The sequence below is a fragment of the Fukomys damarensis genome, unplaced genomic scaffold, assembly GCF_012274545.1.
Source record: "Fukomys damarensis isolate Sample0158 unplaced genomic scaffold, DMR_v1.0_HiC HiC_scaffold_24, whole genome shotgun sequence".
Taxonomy (NCBI): domain Eukaryota; kingdom Metazoa; phylum Chordata; class Mammalia; order Rodentia; family Bathyergidae; genus Fukomys; species Fukomys damarensis.
In genome coordinates, this window is record NW_022900936.1 from 71,418,033 (window position 1) to 71,443,737 (window position 25,705).

The 25,705-nt window shown below is 45.9% G+C and overlaps 2 protein-coding genes and 1 pseudogene across 4 annotated transcripts; 1 reads left to right on the forward strand and 2 right to left on the reverse strand.

The window, feature by feature from the left end:
- Positions 1–749: 749 nt before the first annotated feature.
- Cidec (cell death inducing DFFA like effector c) lies at positions 750–11,070 on the reverse strand. 3 transcript variants are annotated; one of them, XM_010619040.2, is made up of 6 exons: positions 11,008–11,070; positions 9,737–9,814; positions 8,924–9,080; positions 5,525–5,683; positions 5,253–5,440; positions 750–1,269 (listed from the first exon to the last, which is right to left on the reverse strand). In XM_010619040.2, the coding sequence occupies exons 2-6, from the start codon at positions 9,793–9,795 to the stop codon at positions 1,107–1,109; spliced, it is 726 nt and encodes a 241-aa protein (XP_010617342.1). In that variant the 5' UTR covers positions 9,796–9,814; positions 11,008–11,070; the 3' UTR covers positions 750–1,106. The 3 variants fall into 3 exon arrangements, with proteins under 3 accessions (XP_010617342.1, XP_010617334.1, XP_019062220.1); XM_010619032.3 differs by lacking the exon at positions 11,008–11,070 and adding an exon at positions 10,052–10,977; XM_019206675.2 differs by lacking the exon at positions 8,924–9,080.
- A 5,604-nt stretch (positions 11,071–16,674) lies between these two features.
- Positions 16,675–20,500, forward strand: Jagn1 (jagunal homolog 1). The gene is made up of 2 exons (XM_010619054.3): positions 16,675–17,720; positions 19,236–20,500. The coding sequence occupies exons 1-2, from the start codon at positions 17,410–17,412 to the stop codon at positions 19,696–19,698; spliced, it is 774 nt and encodes a 257-aa protein (XP_010617356.1). The 5' UTR covers positions 16,675–17,409; the 3' UTR covers positions 19,699–20,500.
- Positions 20,501–23,470: 2,970 nt separating this feature from the next.
- Positions 23,471–25,033, reverse strand: LOC104859147 (annotated as a pseudogene).
- Positions 25,034–25,705: the final 672 nt, after the last annotated feature.

Below are 25,705 nucleotides of genomic sequence, written 5' to 3' on the forward strand. Positions count from 1 at the left end.
TTTGGTTCTGTTTTATTTGAGGCAGGATCTATGTAATTCAGGCTGGTCTTGAACTCACTGTATAGTCCAGGCTGGCCTCGAACTCACAGCAATCCTCCTGCCTCAGCCTACCGAATGCTGAGAATCACAGACTTTCATGCTCATCCTACGTGGCTGCCTGATGTTGATGTTGCCAGATTACACTGATGAAACACTAATCCTCTTTGGAGCTACCAACCAGCTCACTCTGTTTTTGGGTTTTTTGCTGATGGAATTTAGAGCCTGCCCCATGCTAGGCAAATGCTCTGTCACTCACAACAGCTCACGCTGAAACCCTCGGGCTGGAGATTCTGAATGCACAGGGTGAGTAAGGGCAGGCGGTAGTGGACAGTGGCAGCATTATAACTTGATGAGTGTTCCCTGACCTAATATAATACCTGACACAGAGGAAGTAAGAGTGATTTAATCCACCTACCACACTGAAGCTGTTTTGATAGGGAAATTTTGTTTGGAAATCGGCACTTGTATTGGTTACATGGTCTGCGCAAGTTGCAAATTCAGTAGACTTCTAAAATCAAAAAGATCCATCTTGCCAATGCCTGCCTTGCAAGCACAAGGATCCAAGTTCAATCCCTGGTACCAAAACAAAAAAACAGTACCACCTCCTGAATCACCACATTATGGAGAAGTTTCGAAGACAAAGTCCTCTTCCTTTGCCCCTTCCCAGCCTTCCAACCGAACCCCAACCCCATCCCCAAAGAACACAGGCAGAGATGTGTCACACAGATTGTGTATTGCAAACTGGGACATGGAGCAGCAGCGGGCTTGGTGATGCACACAGGAGTATTCCGGGAGGGAGGGGTGGAGCGTGAGGACACACGGCTGAGGGGAGACCGCAAGGCCCCTGCTGGGTCACTGTTGTGGTCCGCTAAGTTTCCTGGGGCATGAAGGAGCAGCTCAGGCCAGGAGCCTGACCCTCTCATAGGACAGGTGGGGTAGCTTCCCGGCCCTCCTTCTGCCTAGTGCGTGCTCCTGTGCTGTAAAGGTGATGCAGGGAGGTGAGAAGCTCTCCAGCCGCTGGGGTTGCACAGATTCCAGGCTGAGGAAGCCCTTGAGGGCTCCAGGCCTCATGGCAGAATCTTCAGGCAGGTCTGGAGAAGGGAGGAGGCCTGGGCCTGGGCGGGCTGCCCCTCTTCAGTGGCATCCAGGAGCTGCTGCATGTAGCTGGAGGTGCCGAGCAGCATGTGGCCCGTGGCCCTCATGCCAAAGAGGATCCAGCAGAGTACTTCCCTGGGGAGGGGAGGGAGGCACCTCAGTGAAAACTGGAAGAACACCCCACATGTGCCTCCCTGTGCCTCCTCCCACATTACCACACTGCCCTAGAGGAATAGGTTTCAAATTAGCATTCTTTTGGCTTTTGTCCTGTTTACTTGAGACAGGGTCTTGCTGTACAGTCCAGGTTAGCCTTGAATTCACTATGTAGCACAGGCTGGCCTTGAACACACGATCCTCTGGCCTCAGCCTCCCGAATATAGGGATAGAGATTTTAGGTGTGTGGCACTTGCCCGTTGCGTGTAGCAGACACTTTGATCACTGAGTGACATCCCCAGCCCTCTTTTCCTTAATGTTGTTCCTTGGGGCCAGCCAGGTTAATCTATGTCTCATGGTTCTATCCTTCATGACACTCTGCTCCAGACTCCAGTCTTTCCATATCACCTGTGGAAGCACACACTGAAAGAACAGACCCTGAGCTAGACAGCCTGAGCACCAGGCCAGTCTCAGTGGAGCTGGGGCTCAAACCCAGGGCCTTGAACATGCTAGGTAAGCACCACATCCCCAGCCTGGGCTTCTTAACGCACTAAGGAGGTGAACTTTAGCAAACTGCTTAGATTTTTGTTTAAATTCTAAGTTTATTTTAGACTTTTTTTTTTTTTTGGCACCAGGGATTGAACTCGGGTCTTTGCACTTGTGAGGCAGGCGGCAGAACCACTGAGCTAAATCCCCGGCCCTAGGCTTATTTTTTATCCTAACTTCTCTAGTTGTGAGCACCAGGCTCCTCACATGTAAAATGGGTTATGAGGTTGAAATAGCGTAAGGAACTTGGCTTGCGGCCTCATGTATAGAGTGGGGCAGCTGCAGAGTCAAGAGCAGCTGTGGAATGCTAGGCAACTTTGAATCTCTACCGAATCTGTTTGAGAGGTGGGGAAAGGCTCACCAGAAGTGTCTAGGCCCAGGAGAACAGGTGAGCGAAAACTTTAGTACGGGGGAGCAGAAAAGAATAGGGGAATGGGGAAAAGAAATACTTCCTGGCTTCCATTCTTCTTCTTCTCAATACTGGGGATTAAATCCAGAGCCTAGCAGACGCCACGCCTCCAACTATGTCCCCAGCCCTTTTATTCTTCTGTTTTGAGACAGGGTCTCAAAAAAGTTGCTCACACTGGGCTCCAGTCTGTAACCTCTCAGAGTGCTGGGATTCTGGGTGGGCATTACCGTACCCAGTGAAAGTTAAGGTTTCTGTTAATCTTCAATCAATAAGGCAATTTATTTTCTTGTTGGAGTTAAGGGGATCAGAAAGGCACTTAGAACTTAGAACTATGAACACTTACAAATAAAAATATTTTACGGTTGGAGAGTGCTCTGTTGGTAGACTGACATTTGTGTAGCGTGTACAAGGGGTTCAATCCCCAGCACAGTATAATATAAGCTGACCAACCTTAAAAATAAATGGTACAGAGCTGGGAATTTAGCTCAGTGTTTCTGCTGCCTGCCTCTCAAGGCTAAGGACCTGAGTTTGAGTTTTTTTTTTCTTTTTTAAGAAGGTAAGAGGTGGAGGGCAGAGGTAAGGGGAAAAAATGAGAATCAAGACTTGCCATGTAGAGGTACATGATCCCAACAATGAATGTAACTGTACTGTATCCCTAAAATGTACCAATAAACTCAATAAAATAAAAAAAAAAAAAGAAGGTAAGAGGTGGAAAATAAGATACTAGTTCTAGAACTAGAACTAGAAAGTAGAATAGAGGTTACTAGGGTCTGGGGGGGAGGAGTAAGAGTTTTTATTTAGTGGTTACAGTTTCTGTTAGGGATGGTGAAAAAGTTCTGCAAATCGAGAGTTACAATTGTTGCACAACATAAATGTGCTTAGTGCCACTGAATTGCACACTTTAAAATGGTCAAAAAGATGAACTACAGATGTAGCTTAGTGGTGGAGAGTGTGCCTAGCAAGCATAAGGCCCTTAGCATAATTCCCAGCACTGAAAATTTTAAAAATCCTATTATATATATTTTACCACAGTATCTTTTCTGGGGGATCCTGGGAATCCTTGTGCTTGCCAGGCAAATGCTGTGCAGCTGAGCTCCATCCTCAGCCCTGCCAAAATGTCTTTAAAAGTATAGAGACACCACTGTCACTGACTCCAGCTGCCCTTTCCCCTTTTTGGGTACTGGGTGTTGAACCTGGGCCTTTGCACAGACCTACATCACCCTCAGCCCTTTTTATTTTTTATTTTGATGCAAGATCTCACTAAGTTGCTAAGTTGCCCAGGCTGGCTCAGTTGCAATCCTCCTGCCTCAGCTTCCAAGTGCTGGAATTCCAGGCAAGCACCATGATTGCTATTGCTTTTCAGTACCGTTGTATCTATTGTGTTTGGGTCTGAGAGTTTCACTTCCTCTAGATGGACTGAATCCAAGGCTGAAATTTCTTTCTCTAGCTTTTGAAATCTTTCTAATACGGCAGCAGTCCCAGACCTAGAGGGCTGGAACATGCTGATCTGATGAGGGAGCTGTGGAGGGGGCTCCAGCTGGCCGCTGAGTGCTGGCTCTGGCACACAGCCACCAAGCCTCTGACCCTTAGTCTGAGACTGGGTATGCAGAGGGCAAACGGAGAAGGCCAGGCCAGACGTGGTACAAACCCGCACATCCCAGCACCGAGGCAGGCGCACCACCAGTTCAAGCCCTGCCTGAGCAGCTTAGCAACACACAGTCTCAATAGAAAAAATAAAAAGGGCTGGGGATGTAGCTTAATGTGAAGGCCCTGGGTTCAACCCCCAGAACCTCCCAAAAATTAGAACTGATAAATTGTGTGGGGGTTTTTTTTGGGGGGTACCAGGGATCGAACTCAGGTCCTTGGGCTTACAAGGCAGGCAGCAGCACCACTGAGCTAAATCCCTGGCCTTATATATTTTTTTTCAAGACAAGGTCTTGTTATGTAATTCAGATGGCCTTGAATTCACTATGTAGCCCAGGCTGGCCTCAAACTTTTGGTGATTCTCCTGCCTCAGCCTCCTGAGTGCTGGGATTACAGGAGTACAGGGCCATGCTCAGCAAGAATCTATAAATTTAACATTTCATTATTGATGGATCTGTATATATATGTTTTGTTTTGTTGGTTTTTTTTTAGTACCAGGAATCAAATTTGGGACTTTGTGCTTGCCAGGGAGGTGCGGGCACCACTAGCTACATCTCTGGCCCATGTACAGGGATTTTTTTTTTTGTACCAGGGATTGAACTCGGGTCCTTGCGCTTGCAAGGCAGGCCACCAAACTGCTGAGCTAAATCCACAGCCCTGTACGGGGATTTTGAATTGAGCTGACTGTAACCTCTTGCTAAATCTTGGCATGAATTAATGCACTGAATAAAATCTTTGATACATGTTTGTTTTATAAAAGTTGATTAGCTGGGAGTGGGGGCTCACTGGTAAAGCCCATTCTAGCATTTGTGAGGCTGCAAGTTCAATCTCAAGAACCAAAAAAAAAAGTTCAACCAGGTGTGGTGGTGCACCCCTATAAAAACAAACAAACAAACAGAAAGTGTTCCAAAGTAGTCTTCTAATGAACTCTTTGTTTCGTTTTGTTTGTTTTTTTGAGACAGGGTCTCACTACGTCGTTGAAACTGACCTGGAACTCACTATGTAGCCCAGGCTGGTCTCGAACTCACAGCAATCCTCCTGCCTCAGCCTCCTGAGTGCTGGGATTACAGGCGTGCACCACCACGCCCGGCTGAACACTTTCTTTTTAGGTGAAAAACTATAGTTTGCTGTGGTAGAATGTAAAGATAAACATATCCAGACTCCATCAGGAGGAGTATGTGTCCTCTTTGGCATACGCAGGTGTAATCCAAAGCACACAGGCACATCACAAGTTCTGCACAAATGCTAACTGTCACACTTTGCCAGCACAGGCACCAGACCCGGGCCCTGAGAAGGCTGAGCTCCAGGTGGCCAGCTAGGGTCTCTTGGTTCCCACCCTGACCCCAGCCCATCCCAGGCCACTCACTTTACAATGCGCTTGGCCCTGTAGCAGTGCAGCTCATAGGACAGGGAGTACGTGTTGTAGAGGGTTGCCTTCACGTTCAGACAGCCGATGAAGTCCTTTGGGCTAAGTTTGTACAGGTCAAAGGTGATGCGGGCCACATCAATCTTCTTGGAGGGCTTGTCAGAGAGGGACAGTTGGTACCTAGTTCCCTGCAGCAGGACAGACACATGGTAGGCACTCCTCGGGGACTCCACCCCAGCTCTCTGTTTCTCCCTGAGCAGGTAGGACCTCACCTGTTCTGATGGGGGCTGCCATTTTTGCCCCTTCTGGAGGACCATGAACACTGTGTTCCCGTCCAGGGCTTGGAAATACTCCTCTGTTTCTACAGCTGTGCCGTCTTCTTCCAGCACCAGGGAGAAGGGCTTGTCTTTCAGCATCAAGATGTCCCGCACCTGAGGAAGAAGGTTAGCACTGCTTCGGCCATCCCTACGGCGCCATGGAGCCATGGAGCCGGTATGGGGAAGAGCCACGTCACACCACATCCCCTCAGCTTGCAGGGCGACTGGGCTCCCCGGGTGGCATCTGCACCACGGCCCTGTGCATGCTGGCCAAGCCACTTCCCAGCCCTTTTTACGTTTTTATTTCGGGTCAGGCTCTCAAGTTGCCTAGGCTGATCTCAAACTTTTAATCCTCATCCTCCTGCCTCAGGTTCAAGCTGGGATTAGAGGTATGTGCTGCTGTACTGGCCTGGTCTTCACCCCATGGGTGGTGGTGGTGGTGGTGATATGTGCGTGTGTGTGTGTGTGTGTGTGAGAGTGAGAGAGAGTAGAGAATGAACCCAGGGCCTTTGCACTGAGCTATTATTTTATTTTTTATTTTGAGACATGGTCTCACTGAGTTGCCAAATCACACAGCTTTGGATCACATTTATAATCCCCCCGCTTTTTTTGCAGCATCAGGGATCGAACTCAGGACCTTGAAATTGGGAGGCAGGAGTGGCGCTACTGAGCTAAAGCCCTAGCCCATCTCTTTCCATTTTTAATTGGATTGTCTTTTTAGTGTTGAGTTGTTAGAGTCTATATATATATATATATTTTTTATAATTAAGAGATCCTTAAACATTCTTGATCCTTATCAAATACATGATTTGCAAATATTTTTCCCCTTCTGAAGTAGTCTTTTTCTTTTTTTTGTACCAGGGATTGAATACAGGACCTCACACTTGCCAAGTAGGCAGGGTGCCACTGAGCTACACCCCCCACCCTGCAATTGTCTTTTTACTTTTTACTTTTTTTTTTTTTTTTGAGACAGGGTCTCACTATGTAATTGAGACTGACCTGAACTCACTATGTAGACCAGGCTGGTCTCGAACTCACAGTGATCCTCCTGCCTCAGCCTCCCAAGTGCTGGGATTACAGGTGTGCACCACCACGCACGGCTGTCTTTTTACTTTTGAAGAATCTTTTTTCACTTTTAATTGACACATCATAATTGTAGATATTTAGAGGAACTAGTGAATTATTTCAAATACATATATAGCTTTAGCCCTTACATTTATATCTTTGATTCATTTTAGCTTATCTCACTTCTACGAATTAGTTTCGCCACCAACCAAAGGGTGGCCAGGGATTTAGTTCAGCGGTGCTGCCGCCTGCCGTGAAAGTGCAAGGACCCAAATTCAGTCCCTGGTACAAATAAATAAATAAACAAATAAATAAAAATAAAAAAGTGAAAGCACGGTTAGCCTTGGATTTGATATGATGGTTAAATGCAAGATTTAGCATAAGAACCCTTGAGTTCACCACACGGCTTTCAGTCCCAGGAAACGAACTTGGCCTCCACCTCTGGAAAATGGGAATAGTAGTAACTATTTTAAGGTTATGATTAGAAGAAATGTTGTAAGTCACCTGGCAGAGTACACAGTCTGTATGTAACATTTATCACCTTTTCATAGTAAATTTAAGATGATTAGACCCGTGATATGTCATAGAATGAAAAGTTAGGCTATATAGTATATAACCCCATTTAAATAAGTTGTACGTTGGGAATTTAGCTCAGTGGTTCCTCCGCCTGCCTTGCAAGCACAAGGACCCAAGTTCGATCCCTGGTACAAAAAACAAACAAAACAAAACAAAACAAAAAACGGAGTAAGTTGTACATCATAAGAATCAACTGTTTAGGGGCTGGGGATTTAGCTCAGTGGTTCTGCCGCCTGCCTCGCAAATGAAAGGTCCTGAGTTTGATCCCCGGTACCTCCCCCACAAAAAGACATTTACAAAACATCATTAATTATTTTGGAGTGACAGAATTCTCACTTTACTCTTCTCATTAGGATTCACTAGGGAATATATTTTGCTACATAAAATTCTTTTTTTTTTTTAATTTAGTAATTTTTAAGAAGGCTTACCATGAACACTTCCAAGAAGAACAGGTTTTGCAACATACTGTACAAAGCAGTAAACATCTACTAAGGCCGTTAGTCAAAATCTGCTTAGTAGGAAACACAGCGGTAATCCCAGCACTTGGGAGGCTGAGGCAGGACCATTGCTGGCATTCGAGGCCAGCCTGGACTACATAGTGAGACCCTGCCCTCCCCAAAAAAGGGCAGTGGTGCATAAAATAAACAACACACCAATAGCAATGCACAAACTGAGCTCCCAGATCTTGACTTCTGAATACCACTTCCTTCTGAAATAAAGCAGAATTTACTAGGAAAAATGCTAATCCCAAGACTGCAGCAGGAAAGGATCAGATGGGCCTCTGTCTGTACTAATCAGCCTCTGGGTGAAGTCTGGGAAGCCAGGCCTACCAAGGGACATTGTCATGAGGAGGTGGTCCCCAGAGCCAGGACACAAAACAATAGTAATCCAGATTAAAGTGTGAGTGAGCTCTTTTGATTCAAGGCACATAATCTGGCACAACCAGAAGCCTCACAAAAGAGGGGGCACTGGCTTCCAGAAGAACAGGCCTAATTCAGAGGAACCAGGGGGAAATCTAGAAGACAGAGTTCAATCAAATGTGATGTCTGTGTTAAAAACTCCAGTAACTGGGAGCCTAACTAGCACTGGACCTGTGCCTGGCACCTGGGCTTGTGGTACCAGCCCGAGTGTCATGAGGCGAGAGGCTATTGAAGCATGTGGCCTCATGACTAACAGAGCAGGAGGACACAGCATGGGTGAAGGGAGAAGCTACAGAGAGAGAGAGAGAGAGAGAAAGAGAGAGAGAGAGAGAGAGAGAGATGGGACGGGCTGTGTTCTTGCCTGCTGCACCACCTGTGAGAGCTGCATGTTCTCTGTTTTCTCCCCTGGAGGCCTCTGATCTATGGTTAGAATAAAGTCTTTCATGAAGCTACCACCCTGGGTGACAGATAAAAGAACTGCCCTGGGAGGGAAGCTCTAAAATCCTTCTCATTTCCCCAACTTCTGAGCAGTTCTACAAGTTTAAGCACTACTGGAAAGGGAATCTAGGAGTCTTTCCAGCAAAAACTATTCCTGAAAAGATTACTGGCCTACTTCTAACGTACAGGATGGCGGCACACTGCCCTCCCAGTTACCAGACAGACATCGCCATCAACCCGACGGCACTCCGTAGGTGCTTGCAACCCACTGGTGCTGACCTCAGAAAGGAAAGTCTTCTCCCACTTAGGACCTGCTGAATCCCAGTGTGGCCTCAGCAGCGCAGTGGGTCCCTACCTTGCGGAGGAGATCCTCCAGGCTGCATGCCATGACGCCCTTGCGCACACTCCGATCTGCGGTGCTCACTCGGCAGGGCCGTGCCCTGGGGGTCTCGGGACCGGCCTCAGACAGCAGCTGCTGGGTCACCACTGCCTGGGTGCTCACTGCCATGTGCCTGGGGTGGTTGGGAACATCAGGACCCACCACCTGCAGCACCAGCCCTCAGCCCACCGCTCCATCCAGCTCATTACAGGCCTTCTCTCCTCTCATAGAGCTCAGTCTGGACAGCCTTACTCGGAAGCCTGCCAGCGCGGTACGTCTCAAGCTCTGATGGGCGTACAAGTCACCCGGGCACTGGCTCCAATGCAGATGCCAATTAGGTAGGTCTGGGGGGTGGGAGTCCAGGTATCTAATACGTGCTCATTCCTGTCTACATTGCTTGCTCTTGAACCTGGATCTTGTAGCCGGACAGGCCCAAATTGAAATCTTCTTGAGACTGCAGGTTTGCTAGGTAACTGAGAATGCCCCACTCAACCTCAGTTTCCTCATCTGTTAATTTGGTGTAACAGCCCCGCTTTCCAAAGCTGTCATGAGGCTTACATGAGATTAGGAATGGAATCACCAAGCACAAAAACCTACCCTTTAGTATCTGTTTTTGGTGGTGGTGGTAGCGGTGGTAACATCTCCCAGGGTCTTATCAGAACTGCAGAAGCTCAGCTCCTACTCCAACCCTCCCGAAGCAAAAGCTGAGCTTTAACAAGATCTCCACAGGACTTATACCATCAAAGTTTGAGAAGCTTGACCCTACCGCCCATAGGGAGCTGTGCTCACCTGCCCAGGGACCTGGGATAGAGAAGGCTGAGGGACTTCATGGCATAGTTCATCCTCATCAGCTCAACTGCATTGGACCTGAGAAGGGGGAGGAAGCAGCTGGTCACAGTGAGGAGGAAGGGTTCCCACCTCTCATTTGACACAGGGAGCCCTGCCCTGGCCCCTCTCCCTCTCCCTCTCTTTCTCTCTTTCTCTCTCTCTCCCCTCCCCTTCCATCCAACCCCCGCTCAACCATGACCAAGCCAGTCTCCCACCCCAACCCAGGACACAGCTCGGCCCCCTGCAACAACTGCCCAAAGCCCCTGCGCCACTCACTCCATGTTTCTCTGCCCCTGGCTCCGTCACAGTGAACAGAGATCCCGAGTTGGGCTGAAGAGGCCCTGCCTGGTTGGCTGCTGTCCCTGGCGTCAGAGTCCACTCCGTGCTGGCAGGAGGTGAGTCACACTGCCTCACACTTCTGGGGACCCGAAGGTGGCCTACAGTCCGGAGACTTCACAGGCAGCCAGCCCAGTCTGAGCTGCTCCCTCCCAAGAGTCCTTGAGCAACACCCCCCACACACATACACACAGCGGGCCATGAATCCCCTTTGGCCCAGAAGACTTCCTGGGCTGATGGAGCAGCTCCTCTACACCACAGCTCCTAGCCATGTGCGGCTCCTGAGCACTTGAAGAATGCTTAACATGACCAAGGAGCTCCATGTGAAGTTTTCTTGAATTTTAACCAGTTCAAGTAGCCACTGTAGCAGGCAGCTCCTGGCACCCATACTGGACAGCACAGACCTAGGCAGGTAGCCCTGGGCTCATCGGCTGCCACCGCACCTCCTAATCCTCTATGCAGCAGCTCCTTCAAGCTCCAAGCCTTGCGGGACAGCTCCCTCCGCCTGCAGCTCCTGTCTCAGACCCAGAGCTGAACTGCTGCAGACTCAAGACCACAGTTTCACTACTTTCTACTCCTCGGAAGCCCTCTAAGATGACTCGAAGAACGGCTCCTTTTCCTGCCCCTCCTGGCCAAATGTGCCTCAGTGCCCATTCCTTCTCTAGCTCCCCCAGCCCCTGGGTGCTAGTCCAGTGGGTGCCTTCCCTAGTCTCAGCTCCCTGCACAGGGAGAGCTAGGCTAGAGTAAGAGGCACAGGCAGATGAATCTCTTCAAGCAGAGGCCACAAAGGCCCAAGGCCCACTTCCCTGCAAAGTGCTATTCCTCCTTCCCTACCCCTACTGAGACCACTGAGCCCCACACATCTGCTCTTCAGGATCCAAACACCCATTCCTCACCTCCCCCTCACAGCCTCCTTGCAGCACTGCGTGGCCCAGTCCTCCCTCCTGTTTTATTTCCAGCTACAGCAAAGCCACTCCCTTGGCCTTCGGCCTGGCTGGGAAAAGAGCCAGGGAGCTGTTGCCTAGGGACTTCAAGCTAGCCTGACTTCCAGACAAGGCCTGAAAGGAGGGAAGAAGGCATGTTTCGAAAGTTTTTGGAAACACATTATCAGGCAAGAGGGCACAGAAGCAGGCAAATGTGTGCTGTGGTCCCAGTTTCTCCTTGTTTGGCTGTTTGAGTTTAGACACATCAGTTTACTTCTGTGAGCCACTGTCTTTCTCTACTACATATCTGGACAGTGACTCCTGCTCAATAGAGCTGAGGATTTGTGATCATCAAAGTAAAGGCTTTGCAAACTGGACGTGGTGGCACACACCTGTAATCCCAGCACTCTGGAGGCTGAGGCAGGAGGATTGCTGGGAGTTTGAGACTAGCTTGGGCTACATAATGAGTTCCAGGTCAGTCTCAACTACATAGTGAGACCCTGTCTCAAAAAACCAAAAAAAAGGCCGGGGATTTAGCTCAGCAGTTTGGTGGCCTTCCTTGCAAGCGCAAAGACTGGAGTTCAATCCCCTGTACCAAAAAAAAAAAGCAAAGGCTTTGCAACTTAGACACTCAGTAGATGGAAGTGATTATTAGAGTTATTGATAATGTATTTATTCAGTACATTTAGTAGAGACTAAAACCAGCTGAAATGTGTAGTGTAGTGCTTGAATGTAAGATGTAGCCAGGTGAGGTTAGGTACATGCCTGTAATCCAAGTGCTCTGGAAGGCTGAGGTAGCGGGATTATAAATTTGAGCCCAGCCTGGGCAATTTAGTGATTTACTGAAATCTTATCTCAAAATAAAAAGGCTGGGGATGAGGCTCAGGGAAAAGTCCCTGGGTTCAATCCCCAGCACCTCCCCCCAACAAAAAGAGCATAAGGTTTTTTTTTAAAGACTAGGTCTTGCTGTATAGCCCAAACTGGCCTCAAACTTGTGATCCTCCTGCCTCAGCCTCTGGAGTTCTGTGATTACAGGTGTGTGCTACCTCACTGGCTCAAAAGAGTATAAAATCTTATGACCCAGCCAATACACACACACACACACACACACACACACACACACACACACACGATGAAAACCAAAGAAATGAAAACTTATGTCCATAGGTCCACACCAAAACTTGTACACAAATGTTCAGAGCATTATACATGACCTGTGACAGTTAATCTTGAGTGTCAACTTGCTTCTTGAGATGCTTGGGAGATATTATAAAGCACACTTCTGAGTGTGTCTGGGTAGTCATGAAGGTGTAGTCTTGGGGACTGTATCTGTGTCACCTTCCTCTCTGGCTCTTTTTCTGTCTCTCTGCTTCCTGGCTGCCATGAGGTAAGCAGCTTTCCTCCATCATGTTGTTCTTGCGATGAAGTCAGCAAACCATGGACTGAGCCCTCTGAAACTGAGCCCAGCAAACCTTTCTACTTTAAATTGTGAATGTCAGATATTTTGTCCTGAACCAGAAAAGCTGGTGAACACAAACCTGAATGGTTTATCGGCTTGTGAATAGATCAAAAAATAAAGCATAAGCAGGGCAAAGTAGTCTACCTTTGGATTCCCAGCTACTTAAGAGGCTGAGGCAGGATTATTGCAAGTTTGAATTCCACCTGAGCAATTTGGCAAGACACTGTTTCAAAATAGAAAAAGATCTGAGCATATAGCTTAGTAGTAGAATGTCATTGGGTCTGATCAGACAGACACACAGATACACACATACAGATATATATCCATAAACAGGGACTCATTTGTCAATAAAAAAAGATATATGTTACTATGTGGATAAACCTCGAAAACATCATGGAAAGTGGAAAAAGTCAGCTGTAACATATCACATCATATTATATGATTCCACTTATATAAATGTCCTGAACAGACAAATACGCAGTCAGAAAAATACATTAGTGTTACTTAGGGCTGGGAGTGGAGAGTGGGAGGAGAGTGAGAAGAGTGGCTGCTAATGGGTACAGGTTTCCTTTTGGGGACACAATGTGTTCTAATCTATTTCTATGATCACAATCTATTTTGGCCAAGGTTGCACAACTCTGTAAATGTACTAAAATCACTGAATTTACACTTGAGTGGGAGGATGGACCGAATGGCATATGTGCTACAGTATATTTTAATAAAATGTTTTTAGGGTCAGGGATTTAGCTCAGTAGTTCTACTGCCTGCCTCACAAGCACAAGGTCCCAAGTTCGATCCGTGGTACAAAAAAAAAAATGTTTTTTTAAGAGTTAAATTCATCTTTTTTTTTTTTTTTTTTTTTTTTTGGGATGTTTTTTTTTTTTTTTTTTTTTTTTTTAATGGGGCTTTTGCACCTTAGTTCATCAGAATCCCCGAGGGCATCTTGAATTCAGGTTGCTGGGCCTTAGCGCTGAGTTTCTGACTCAGCATGACTGGAATTGGGCCTGAAAGTTTCACTGCCTTTGTGTTGTGATGGTGGCCATGCTGGGGATCAAACACAGGGCTTCTGTGGGAACCCAGGTTAAACTCTCCTTGAGACACAAGGGTAAAGATAGAAAGCTTTCTCTCCTCCCTCGTATATGCGCTAGAATGCCAGCACCAGCTAGTTTCAAAAAGAAAATCAACAGCAACTAAAGTCTAATTAAAGAAAATGCACATGGGGGTGGGGGGATAAAATAAAATTTATTAAAAAAATAAAATACACATTCAGGTGCAGTTTGTAAATTATGAGAACCTGATAAAATTTCCCTGAATTCTGGGTCACATGCTTTTTTTTCTTTCTTTTTTTTTGGTACCGGGGATCAAACTGGGGTCCTTGCCCTTGTGAGGCAGGTGGTGGCACCCCTGAGCTAAATGCCCAGCCCACTTGCTTGCTTCTTCTTTGTATGGGTCTAATAAAAGCGGAGCATTGTCAGTTTGAGGCTCTTTTGTCTACTAAAGGCAAGAGCCCCCTGGCCCTCCTCTTCCAAATTATCTTTTTGTCTTTTGTCTTTAGTCTTGATTTGCCCCTGGGTTGGGATAAACTCACAGGCCAGTTCCCACAGACCTAGTTCCTACAGGTCTCCAGCATGTGTTCTACCACTGAGCTCCCCCTCAGCCAGATTTGCTTTCTAACCATTTCCCAGGTAAAGATGAACCTGAGGACCCCACTTTGAGAAGCACTGGTCTAACACAAGCTACATGATCTGACTTGTCTATTAGTCTGACTAATAGAGGTAAAAATAGCTCCTGCTCCTCAGGTTTTCTCTTTCTTTCTTTTCTTTCTTTCTTGTTTTTTTTTTTTTTTTGAGACAGGGTCTATGTAGATGAGACTGACCTGGAACTCACTATGTAGCCCAGGCTGGTCTCGAACTCACAGTGATCTTCCTGCCTCAGCCTCCCGAGTGCTGGGATTGCAGGCATGCACCACCAGGCTAGGCTTTAACACTTTTTTTTTTTTTTTTTTTGTACTGGGGATCAAACTTGGGACCTTGTGCTTGTGAGGCAGGTGGCAGAACCACTGAGCTAAATCCCCAGCCCCTGTAATACATTTTTATTTAAACATTTACTTTATTTCTTTTTTGAGACAGGGTCTTGCTGTGCATTCCAATTTGGCCTTAAACTGTGTAGTCTAGGCTGGACATGAACTACAGGGACTACGGGCACATGTCACCACGCCTTGCCATTCACCATGTTTGTTAATCACACTTCATGTCGTGGCAAAGCGGAAACAGCCAAGAGTCACAGCTCAGTGTCACAGCCAAATGCCACAGCTCTGAGGCACAGCTGCGTGACAGCTCAGTGTTATACCTCTGGGCGGAGGATCTGATGGTCATTTCAAGAGGTGGACAAAAACCTTTATTACGAGGCAGGTTCAGAGGAATTCGTACTAGAAGTCTGAGTACTCTACCAAAAACGAGAGCCTCTTTGTTTTGTTTTGTTTTTGAGACAGGGTCTCACTATGCAGTTGAGACTGACCTGGAACTCACTATATAGCCCAGGCTGGTCTCAACCATACAGCAATCCTGCCTCAGCCTCACCAGTGCTGGGAATACAGGTGTGCAACACCATGCCCAGCAAGAGCCTCTTTATATAGGGATCTACAGGGTAGGTGAGCATGCTCACTGAAGCAGAGGGGGTGGAGTTACAGAACATACTAGCAAGGGGTAGGAATTTAACAGAACATTCCTGAAAGGTCACATAGTTCAAACAGTCACAAAACAGCTTGATACATTGGGCAGGAGCAGTGTAAATTGTTACATTCCTGGAACAAAACATTCTTAGGGAAGAAAAAACATGGCAAGGTAAGGGCCTATCTTAATGTGTAGTACAACACATACTACTGCACCTGGCCTTAGTTAAACCTGTCTTTCAAAATCCCAAAGCAATGGGGAAAAACTGTTCAAATAGGGGAACAAGGGAGGAGGGAGGGAAAAAGGAAAGGACAAGAAAAAAGTGAAAGTAGAAGGAAAAAATGGAAACAAACATTGTGTACACAGGGGAGAAGAAGGGGCTTGAGGGGGAGAATGGGATAAAATTTAAAAAAAAGAAAAAAATTAGTGCACCTAGGTTGCATTATCAAAAATACATGTATTTGCATTTTTGAAGAAAAAAAATTCCAAAGCTAGGGTTGGGGATGTAGCTTAGTGGCACTGCACCCGCCTGGCAAGTGCAAGGTCCTGAGCTCGATCCCCACTACCAAAAAACTAAATAAAATAAAATCCCAAAGCTATGTCAGTCTTTTGGTTAAGCCCTTCAGCTGTTCCCAACAACCCTGGAGTAGAACCTTAACTTTTTACTGCAGCCATCAAATGCTCTAGCTGTAAGACCTAAATGAATTAAAGTGAGTCCATGTTGGATGAGTAATGGTCCCAGAGGCCGTTGTGCACCACTTCTCTTTGTAGTTGCACCCCTACTTTTGCTTAGGAATGTAAAACTGCATAACTTTGTAATTTAAATCCTAGTCTCAACTGTGATTAATGTAAATTAACAGGTGAACATTTAGTAGTTCTGGGTAAATAGATAAAGATTGTTTCACTCTTTGTCTGCCCAGAAGGAATGTTTTGAAAACCTTGGGACATTCTGTAGGCATCTTGAGTAGACCCCCACCCTGCCTATTCCCTTATAAAAAGGACCTCCGCCCCTGAGCTGGCGCCTCTCTGAGCTGCTTGGCTCTGGGAGTGTCGCCTGGCCAGACTAATGAAGGTCTGTTCCCTTTCCAATGTGTCCGGTGTGTTCCTTCCCAGGTGAATCTCGTGGCTGTCAAACTCTTCGGAGTGGTAGTAAGGCCCTTGGTCTTACATTTTGAAAGCCCTCAGTGGCTGTTGAGCTCCTTGGAGTGGTAGTGAGGCTTTAGGTCTTACATAGCCACTGTAAAGACCCGGTCGGTTTTGTTCTTTCTCTTTCCTTTGGGTTGAACCCAGGGCTTCCTCCATGCTAGGCTCACTACCACGGAGCTACATTCCCAGACCTTGTCCTTGTGTTCTTGATGGAAGAATTCAGTCCAGATAGAAGTGTTGTGAAAGCAAACGCAGGATTTATTGCAAAATAAAATAGTGCAAGGGAAAAGTACGCCCTTAAGGGAGCAAGTGGGCAACAACCGAGGTGGCAATTACAAGAAATACAAGTTGAAGCTTTACATAATTTTTGTGAGGATGTTCTGTCTTTTCGGGCTCATCCAGTCCTCTTTCTCGTGCTCCCAAATGTCAGTGAGATTAAAGCCCCTGACGGAAGCTATCTGTGTCACATCAGAGGAACCCATCGCAGGTCTGTGTTCAGGGCTGCTAGTTGGGCACTGTGGAGTATGTTGTCTCTGGGGGTGCTCCTTAGGTTAGGTCTGTCTCCTGCAGAGCTATTCTGCTTTGTTGATTTACTTGGGATCGTTTTTTTTTTTTTTTTTTTTTTTTTTTTTTTTTTTTTTGCTTTATGCGAATTCCCTCCACGACTTAAGGAGTACAAGTGTTGGCAGCCACAGTTCTACATTCTGACTCTACAGATAACGTAACATTTTACTTGGAAATCATTTCTGCAAAGCGCAGTCCAGCTGTCTTTCAGTGTCCTTCCGTTTGTGTTTTCCCGTCATTTCTCCATTATTCGGTTCAGGTTAAGCGTTTTCAGCAGGACATCACAGAAGCGATGCTGTATCTCGAGGCGCAGGGTGAAGCAGGGACTTGGTGGAGGGCTGGCCACTAAACTTTTTCACTGTGACGTCTGAAACGACCTACCGGGAGAAACTGCGCAGCCTGTGTGACTGTATGCTGGGGCAAAGTCACAAAACGCTTACAAGCATGTTTCTCAGTGCCGGCAGTGAGAGCAGCCGCGCCTTTCACCAATACTGGATTTAACAAAGAAAGCCTAACCAAGCAAAGACTTCGGGAATGATTCCCGCGGGGCGGGGCGGTCTGAGAGCGCGAGGAGGCTTGCTCGGGAGTAACCACCGAGTGGCGCCGCCCCGCGGGATAGAACGGCCGGAAGTGCTCCTCGCCAGCGGCGCCGTTTCCGAGCTGAGAGAGCTGGAGGCGGGTCGCTTGCGGTTCTCCTGGCTGTGTCGATACCGGGTCCGGTCGGAGTGCGGGGCTCCAGGGTTCTGGTCAGGTACAATGGCGTCTCGGGCAGGCCCGCGAGCGGCCGGCACCGACGGCAGCGACTTTCAGCACCGGGAGCGCGTCGCCACGCACTACCAAATGAGGTATGAAGCGAGGCGAGGAGCATGGAGGCCTTCCCGGTCGGAGCCTGCCCGGCATGTGGGGCCGCCTCACTGTCTCCGTCCCCTGTGGTCCCGTCGCCCACGAGCTCCGACCCCGACCCGCCCTGTGCTCCGCATGGTCTCCGGAGTCACTGCTGCCCCCGTGCGACCCTGGAAACCTTATGTTTAGTTCAGCCTCAGTCCCCTCATCTGCACGGAAAGAAACTCATCTAACTCTTCGGTTTTGGTCAAGAATTAGCAAATAATTCGGGTAAAGGCGGGAGCACAAGACAACCCATGGTAACACGGGTAGCTGTTAAATATGGGCAGTTGAGGGGAATATGGGCGGTAAAGCGTCCCTGACTAAAGTGAAGTAAAAACATGCCCACATGGGGTATTTCTGCATTTGATATATTCTTACTGTGTTTCTACCCATCTAAACTCTAGGGGTGACTTTTTTCTTTTCCACATATTCACCTAATGAATATTAATTCACCTAATGAATATTCGCCTAATGAATATTTTAAAATAAAAAATTAAAACAATTTTTATTGTCTTTAAATCCATTTGCATCCTCCCAAAATGTTCTCCACATCTGTCCAGAGGTTTGTACAGTGGCAGGCTGGTTCCGTGCACCTTCACTTCATTCTCAACCTTAAGCCTCACAACCCAAGCAAGTGCTTTAGTTTGTACACCGAGCAGAAACTTTGCCCTCAGGAGTCCGAGAAGGACCTATGAGTATATTTAGGACCTAAGAGAATCAAAAGAATAAGAGAAGTATGTATTTCTTGTAGAGGAAAATCTATAGCTGAAAAGATATAGGTAGCAAGAGCTGTTTTTCTGGTTGCCAATACCTTCTCACCCTTCAGGCTGTACTGCTTCAATGCAGTGTACTCACCTAAACACAGCTAAGAGTCTGCTGTTAATAGTTGATTATGCAAGGACCTGAGTTTGATCCCCGGTACCAAAAAAAAAAAGTTGACTATTTTATAGCCTTTGCAACTCCATACCCCACTTACCCCACTACCACCACACGCAATGTATTCTTGCCACATTCAGTCAACTAATTTTCTTTTCTTTCTTTTTTTGGGGGGCGGGGTACCAGGGATTGAACTCAGAACCTTGCACTTTCAAGGCAGGTGTGCCACTGAGCTAAATCCCTGGCCCACCACTTAATTTTCTAGAACACAAATGTTTGTATTTTGTTCTTGAATGCTATTACCTCTGCACAGAATGCCCACCTCTAGTTATCCCTCAGAACCTAGCTTGTATCTCTTATTTGGTGGTCTCTATCATTCCATCAATGCAGAATTTATTTTTTCCTCCTCTGATCTGCTATATCTTGTAAAGAGCTTTTTCACTTCATCTTCACTTAATTTTACCTTCTCAGCCCCATCCTCTGTCAGGCACTATATCATTCAAGTTCATATCCCTGTGTCAAGTATAGTTACATGGCAATTAGTTGGTGGTCAGGAAAATTTCAATGAAAGATGCTTGTTCCTCTGCTTTGCCCCACAGTGTGACCCTCAAGTATGAAATCAAGAAGCTGATCTACGTGCATCTGGTCATATGGCTGCTGCTGGTTGCCAAGATGAGCGTGGGACACCTGAGGCTTTTGTCACATGATCAGGTGGCCATGCCTTATCAGTGGGAGTACCCGTATCTGCTGAGCATTGTGCCCTCTCTCTTGGGTCTTCTCTCCTTCCCCCGAAACAACATTAGCTACCTGGTGCTCTCCATGATCAGCATGGGGCTCTTTTCCATTGCTCCTCTTATTTATGGCAGCATGGAGATGTTTCCTGCTGCACAGCAACTCTACCGCCACGGCAAGGCCTACCGCTTCCTCTTTGGTTTCTCTGCTGTCTCTGTTATGTACCTGGTGTTGGTACTGGCAGTCCAAGTGCATGCCTGGCAGTTGTACTACAGCAAGAAACTCCTAGACTCTTGGTTCACCAGCACACAGGAGAAGAAACGTAAATGAAGTGTCCCTGATGAATTGCTCTGAGAGATGAAGCCTGGTCCTCCACTTAGCAGAGTGCGAGGGGTAGAGGAGCTGTTTTAAAACCGGGTGATTTGAGAAGCGGCTATATTGGCACCTACTACTAGGCCCAAGTTCTGGCCTGGAGTTCTGTTGCCGTCTACTGAAGTAGCAAAATTAAATTTATTCCTGGTTGGCCAGATTTGACTGACCAACAGCTGTGAAATAGACTTCATCTGGGTGAAGCTGAAGCCCTTCAGAATTTTTCCTTAAGTATGAGCCTTACCTTGCCTCCTGTTGGTCATTCTCCCAACTTGAGTTCGTCGCTCCTTAACCAACATGACTGCAAATTTTACTTCCGTAAAATTTGGGACAGGAAACACCTGTGAAGCTGCCCACCTTGCAAGTTGTGCTTTTTACTGCAAAACATTTTAATTAAGAATCTAAATAAAGTTAAGACTGCCCTGTGCATTCTGTGCCTTGTATTTGGGATTAATAGAGCACGAAAAGGGTGTTAGTGACTTTAGACTAAGAGATGAGTAGAAGCTCCCTGAGAAACCTGGCAGTGGCTGCAAGAAGTGGACTTGACGTGGGGAACCTAGGTCATAATTGAACCTAAGTTATAAATGCTACCCTGTAGCAAATTGGCAAGAACTGCCACAGGCCAGACATTTAATTTTTCTACCTTAAAATGGCCATTCTCATTTATCAAGTTTGGGTTATGCACTGTTTTAGTTGGATATTCGTGTTAATCATTATGTGTCTAAAACTGCCTTAATAGTATCCAAAAAGATTTTTTGTTTTGTTTTTTAGATACGGTCTCAACTTTGTTGTTCAGGCTGGCCTTGAACTCACTGTATTGCCCAGGATGGTCTCAAACTTTGCAGTGACCCTCCTGCCTCAGCTTTCTAAGTGCTAGGACTACAGGCACAAGCCTGGCCTTTGTTTTGTTTTTTTTTAAGATAGGATCTCAATTATAGTTCAGGCTGGCCTTGAATTCAACAGTTCTCCTGTCTCAGCCTCTTCAGTGCTGGGATCACAAGTGTACATCACCATACTTGGCTTTCTAGAGGATTTGAACATCACTGTATAGGGAATGTGTTAGCTTTCTGTGGAGTGCTTTGGTCTGCAGACACTGCAGGCTGCCAAGTCATCGTGAGGAATTTCAATCTCCTATTTACTGAGCTGTGTTGGGATTGTGGCTTATTTACAGAAGTTCTTTGTTTAAATCATCCTTAATCAAGATGTTTGTTCTGGGATGGCGACATTGCTTTTATGGTTACTCCCTGCCTAAAGTTTATTCCCCTGATAGTGATCGGAATGTGCTATAGTCATAATCTTATAACTTCTTATTTCTGTCGAGTTAATATAGTTAGCAGGATATATAAAGGAAAGTTTTTTATAAAAGCTTTAGACCTTCTCCCAAGATAATAAAGAAGCTTCAAAAGGATCCTGAATGTTACATACTTTCTTACTGGCGAGCGGCTCACAACAGCTTTCTATTACCGTAACAAGTACATGAGGTAAATCAACTTAAAAAGGCAAAGTTTAAAAGCCAGGTGAGGTGGTTGACACTCTGGAAGGCTGAGGCAGGAGGATTGATAATTTGAGCCCAGTTTGGGCAATTTACCAATTTATCCAGACCCTGACTCAAAACAAACAAAAGCTGGGGTAAGGGCTCAGGAAAGCACCCCTCATTGTAAAGGCCTGGGGTTCAGCCCCTAGTGGTTGTGAAGGGGTTGTTTTGGCTGACAGTTTTACTTTTTTTGGTATTGGATTGAACTCAGGACCTTGCATTTGCAAGGCAGGTGTGGAGCCACTGAGCTAAATCCCTGGCCCTGGCTGACAGTTCTGATGACTTTGTTTCATGGTTGTTTGGCCCATTGCTTTTAGGCTTGTGGCAAGGCAGCACATCATGGTGGGAGCATGTGGGGCGGTAGCTATTCATTTCATGGCTGGCAGTAGGTAAAAGATAAAAAAAGGAAAGGGCAGGGCCCTTAATATCCCCTTCAAGGGCGCACCTCCAGTGACCTAACCTAGGCCCCACTTCTTGAGGATTCTACCACTTCCCAGAAGAGGCAGTAGTGAACTACCCTGTAACGTGGGCCTTTGGGGGTATGGTATACATACTTAAACCATAGCAAGGGGGTTAATGCTATATACATGAAACAACCATTGAATGCAGTATCTAATAGCATGGAGCAGCTAAGAATAATGGGATAACCAGCCATGGTAGTGCACATCTGTAATCTCAGCAATTTGGGAGGCTGAGGCAAGAGGATTGCAAATTTGACCCAAAGTTTCTGCAATTTAGTGTCTCAAAAGGGGAAAAAAAAAGGTTGAGGATGTAGCTCAGTATGAAGGCCCTAGATTTAATGTGCAGCACAAAAAAAGAAAAAAAAGGAAAATGAATCCATAATTGAAATATCCTTCCTCGTACACTCAAGTCTCTGTACTTCAGCATTATGCACACATGCTTCACAGATGTATAACTGCAGAGCTCTGTCCTTTTCACAATTGTCATTTATTTTTCTTTGAGACAGGGTCTTTCTATGTAGTTCAGACTGGCCTTGAATTCGCTATGTACCCCTGGCTGGCCTTGAACTCGGAGTAATCCTCCTGCCTCAGCCTCTCAAGTATTGGGATTACAGGTGTGCACCATCACGACTTTTACTGCTTTTATTAATGGAATTGAAGTGCATGTCTTTCCACACCCCTTTCTCCTAAGCATGTCCAACCTGTGACCTGAAGGCACCTTGCCTTTTTAAAAAATATTTACATATTTAAAATTTTAATATTTAGAAATATTTTAAATATTTAAAAAATTTAAAAACATATATGTTAACTATATTATGTATTTTATATGCAGCTCATGACAATTGCTTTTCACTCACTGTGACCCAGACAAGCCAGAAAAAAAATGGTTGGACACCCAGTCTAGTGGCCATATAATATTCACTCTAATTTATTTTTTGAGACAGGGTCTTGCAGTGTAGTTCAGGCTGCCCTCCAATGTGTGATCCTCCTGCCTCAGACCCAAGTGCTGGGTATGTGGCACCACTCCCAGCTCTAATTTACTGGATGCAGTAATGTGCTCTACTATAGAACAAAACTCAAGATACTTCTCAGAGGACGGAACTAAACTGAAGCAGGGTTAGAATCTGGAGAACAGGGAGAAGCAGATGGGAATATGTGAGTAATAGAATTACCATGTATGCCAGGCACAGATCGGTAATTTTCAAAGAATTGGGATACAAATATTTCCTAGTTATAAGAAAGATCTGGGCACTGAGGTGCACATCTGTAATCCCAGCTATTCAGAACATATATTTAAGGCCAGCTGAAGCAATTTGGACTGCCTCATGGCACAGGCTTGCCCTTCCAGCACTTGGGAGGCTGAAGCAGGAGGATCTCCATGAGTCTGAAGCCGGCCTGGGACACATAGTTTAAAGCTAGCCTAAACTACACAACGCGACTCTGTCTCAAACAAACAAACACAAAAAAGGATTGCAGGTATAGCTCAATGGTAGGGCACCTGTTTATTTATGTATTTATACATTTATTTATTTATTCATTCTTTGGTACTGGGGAGATTGAACTTGGGACCTTGCACTTGTGAGGCAGGCACTGGAACCACTAAGCCAAATCCCTAGTCCCGTTTTTTTTAATTTATTTTATTTTATGCATAAATATATAGCTCCCTTTATTAGAGAAATTGGTCAATAGTCACGTTTATGGATTCTTTAAAAATCAAGATTCATAATTAGGATGGATTCTATGTTCTCTTTGTTACATTGTGTCTTGTGTAGTCATATTGTTGGAATGACAGCTTGTACAAATTTCAAAAAAGTTAGAAGATACATACACCAAGCTCTCCCCCTCCTGCAACTGTCTCAGAGTGATTTTCTTCATCACTTCAGCATGCCTACATCAGTGAACAGAACACATAGGAGGTGGTGGGAGATGAGGGTGATTTTCTCTCTCTCTCTCTCTTTTTTTTTTTTTGGTACCAGGGATTGAACTTGGAACCTTGAGCTTGTGAAGCAGGTGGCGGCACCACTGAGCTAAATCCCTGGCCTCGGGTGATTTTCAGTGGTCACTGTTTTCTTCACATGGTCTTGACTGATGTCTTCATACATGTGCTCAACTGTTAAAGGTTACCTTTGCTCACCATAGCCTAACAACCATAGTCGTGGTGTCTGGAAATACTTATCGTAAGTGATGTGTAAGTCATAAGTTCTGGTCTGTGAAATAGCATCTTCACCTCTGCATTCAGTTTTAGCTTTACAAGCTTCTACTATTTTCCTTTCATCTAGAGTAGCCTCATCTGTTTCCAACAATCTACTTTCTTCATCATCTTCCATGTCTGCGGCTTCTCTTCATCTTCCTCTTCTTCCTCTTCACAGAGTGCTGAGCAGTCTTGGACTTTTACACTGTCCTTGTTTTCCAGCGTAATCTCTTTAACTGCTTAGTTATTCCCGCAGTACCTGTGTTGTGATGCGTATCTGCCCACCCTCCATCACCATCATCATCTTCCATGACAGCTTCCAGCTCATCTGAATATTCCATCTGTTTGCAGCATTTGTATCATGGCACATTTTGGGTTACCAAAAATGGTTTCACTTTTAATTCTCCCTCGGTTGCCCACTGCCATGTTGGGCAGTGGTGGACTAAGGGATCTCAGCTGCCACAGACTCTTCTGGGGTGATTACACCTGTTTCCTTACATTTTGATTCCTTGAGGACTGGGGTCAGGTACTCAGCCCCTTATAGTGCCTTTCCCTTCACCGTGTCAATCACTTCCTGCAACCTGGGGCCGGAGCAGCGGCTGGGCCTGCGATATGGTAGGGAGGGCAGCAGACAGAGACCTGGGAGTCAAGAAGTATCCCCGATACGGATGATTCACATCGGCACCAGCCTGGTGGCACACAGAGAGACTGCTCAGGATGGGATGCGATGCAACATGCCTATTGATTTTAGTATTGAGAAATATTAAAAAATTCCTTTGTCGTTAGAATAGTATTTTGCATACTTTTTTTCAAGTACCGGGGATTGAACCTAGGGAGAGATGAGCTACATTTTCAGGCCTCTTAATTTTTGTTTTGAGAAATGGTCTTGCTAAGTTACCTAGGCTAGCTACAAACTTGGCCTTTCCCTCAACCTCCCAGATAGCTGGGATTGCTGGGGATTCAGCTCAGTGGCACTGTGCCTGCCTTGCAAGTGCAAAGTCCTGAGTTCGATCTCCATACAAAGAAAGAAAATAACCAAACAGGTGGGATTACAGGAATATGCCACTGTGCCCTGTTTGTATACAGTCTTGACGTACCTTCAAGACCCATTTTGAAAATTACTGCCGATGATACCAAAAAAAACCTTTTTTGCTAGTTGGGTTGTTGGGATTCTGTTTTTCTAGTCTTTTCCTAAAAATATTCCTGCCTCCTAGTTGTGTTCCCAGAGGTAAACAAGGTCCCCTTTTTGGAGATACTTTTTTAGTAGGGGAAAACAAACAAACAAACAAAAACCCCCAACTCTTTGGATTAGAAGATAGGGTCAAGTGCCAAAGTACCTACCAGCCATAGAACTGAAGTCAACCCTGTCTATTTCATGGATTGTTTTGAAGGTGTAGTAAAGTGAAACATTGTGAAAGTGCTTTGTGGACTATGGAGCCCTGTAGAAATGTGAGGCACAGAGGTTCTCCCCGGGTCTTGCAGCAGTGTGGGAAAGGCAGTGTGCTGTGGTAGACTGAATGCTGTTTCTGATACTAGACCAACAGGGCTGTGTTTAATGAGCTCAAGGTGTTTGCACTCAGTTCTATCCCCTGCCATTTAAAAAACTTTTTTGAAGCAAAAACATTTATTGGTACCTTTTATTTTTTTACTATTTTTACTTTTGTTTAAGAAAAGACTTAATAATGTGTTAGTATTTCAGCAAAGTTATTGCAATGGGTTTAAAAGGCAGACAGACACTGTTATAGGCTATAAAGTAAAGGAGCTTTTTTTTTTTTTTTTTTT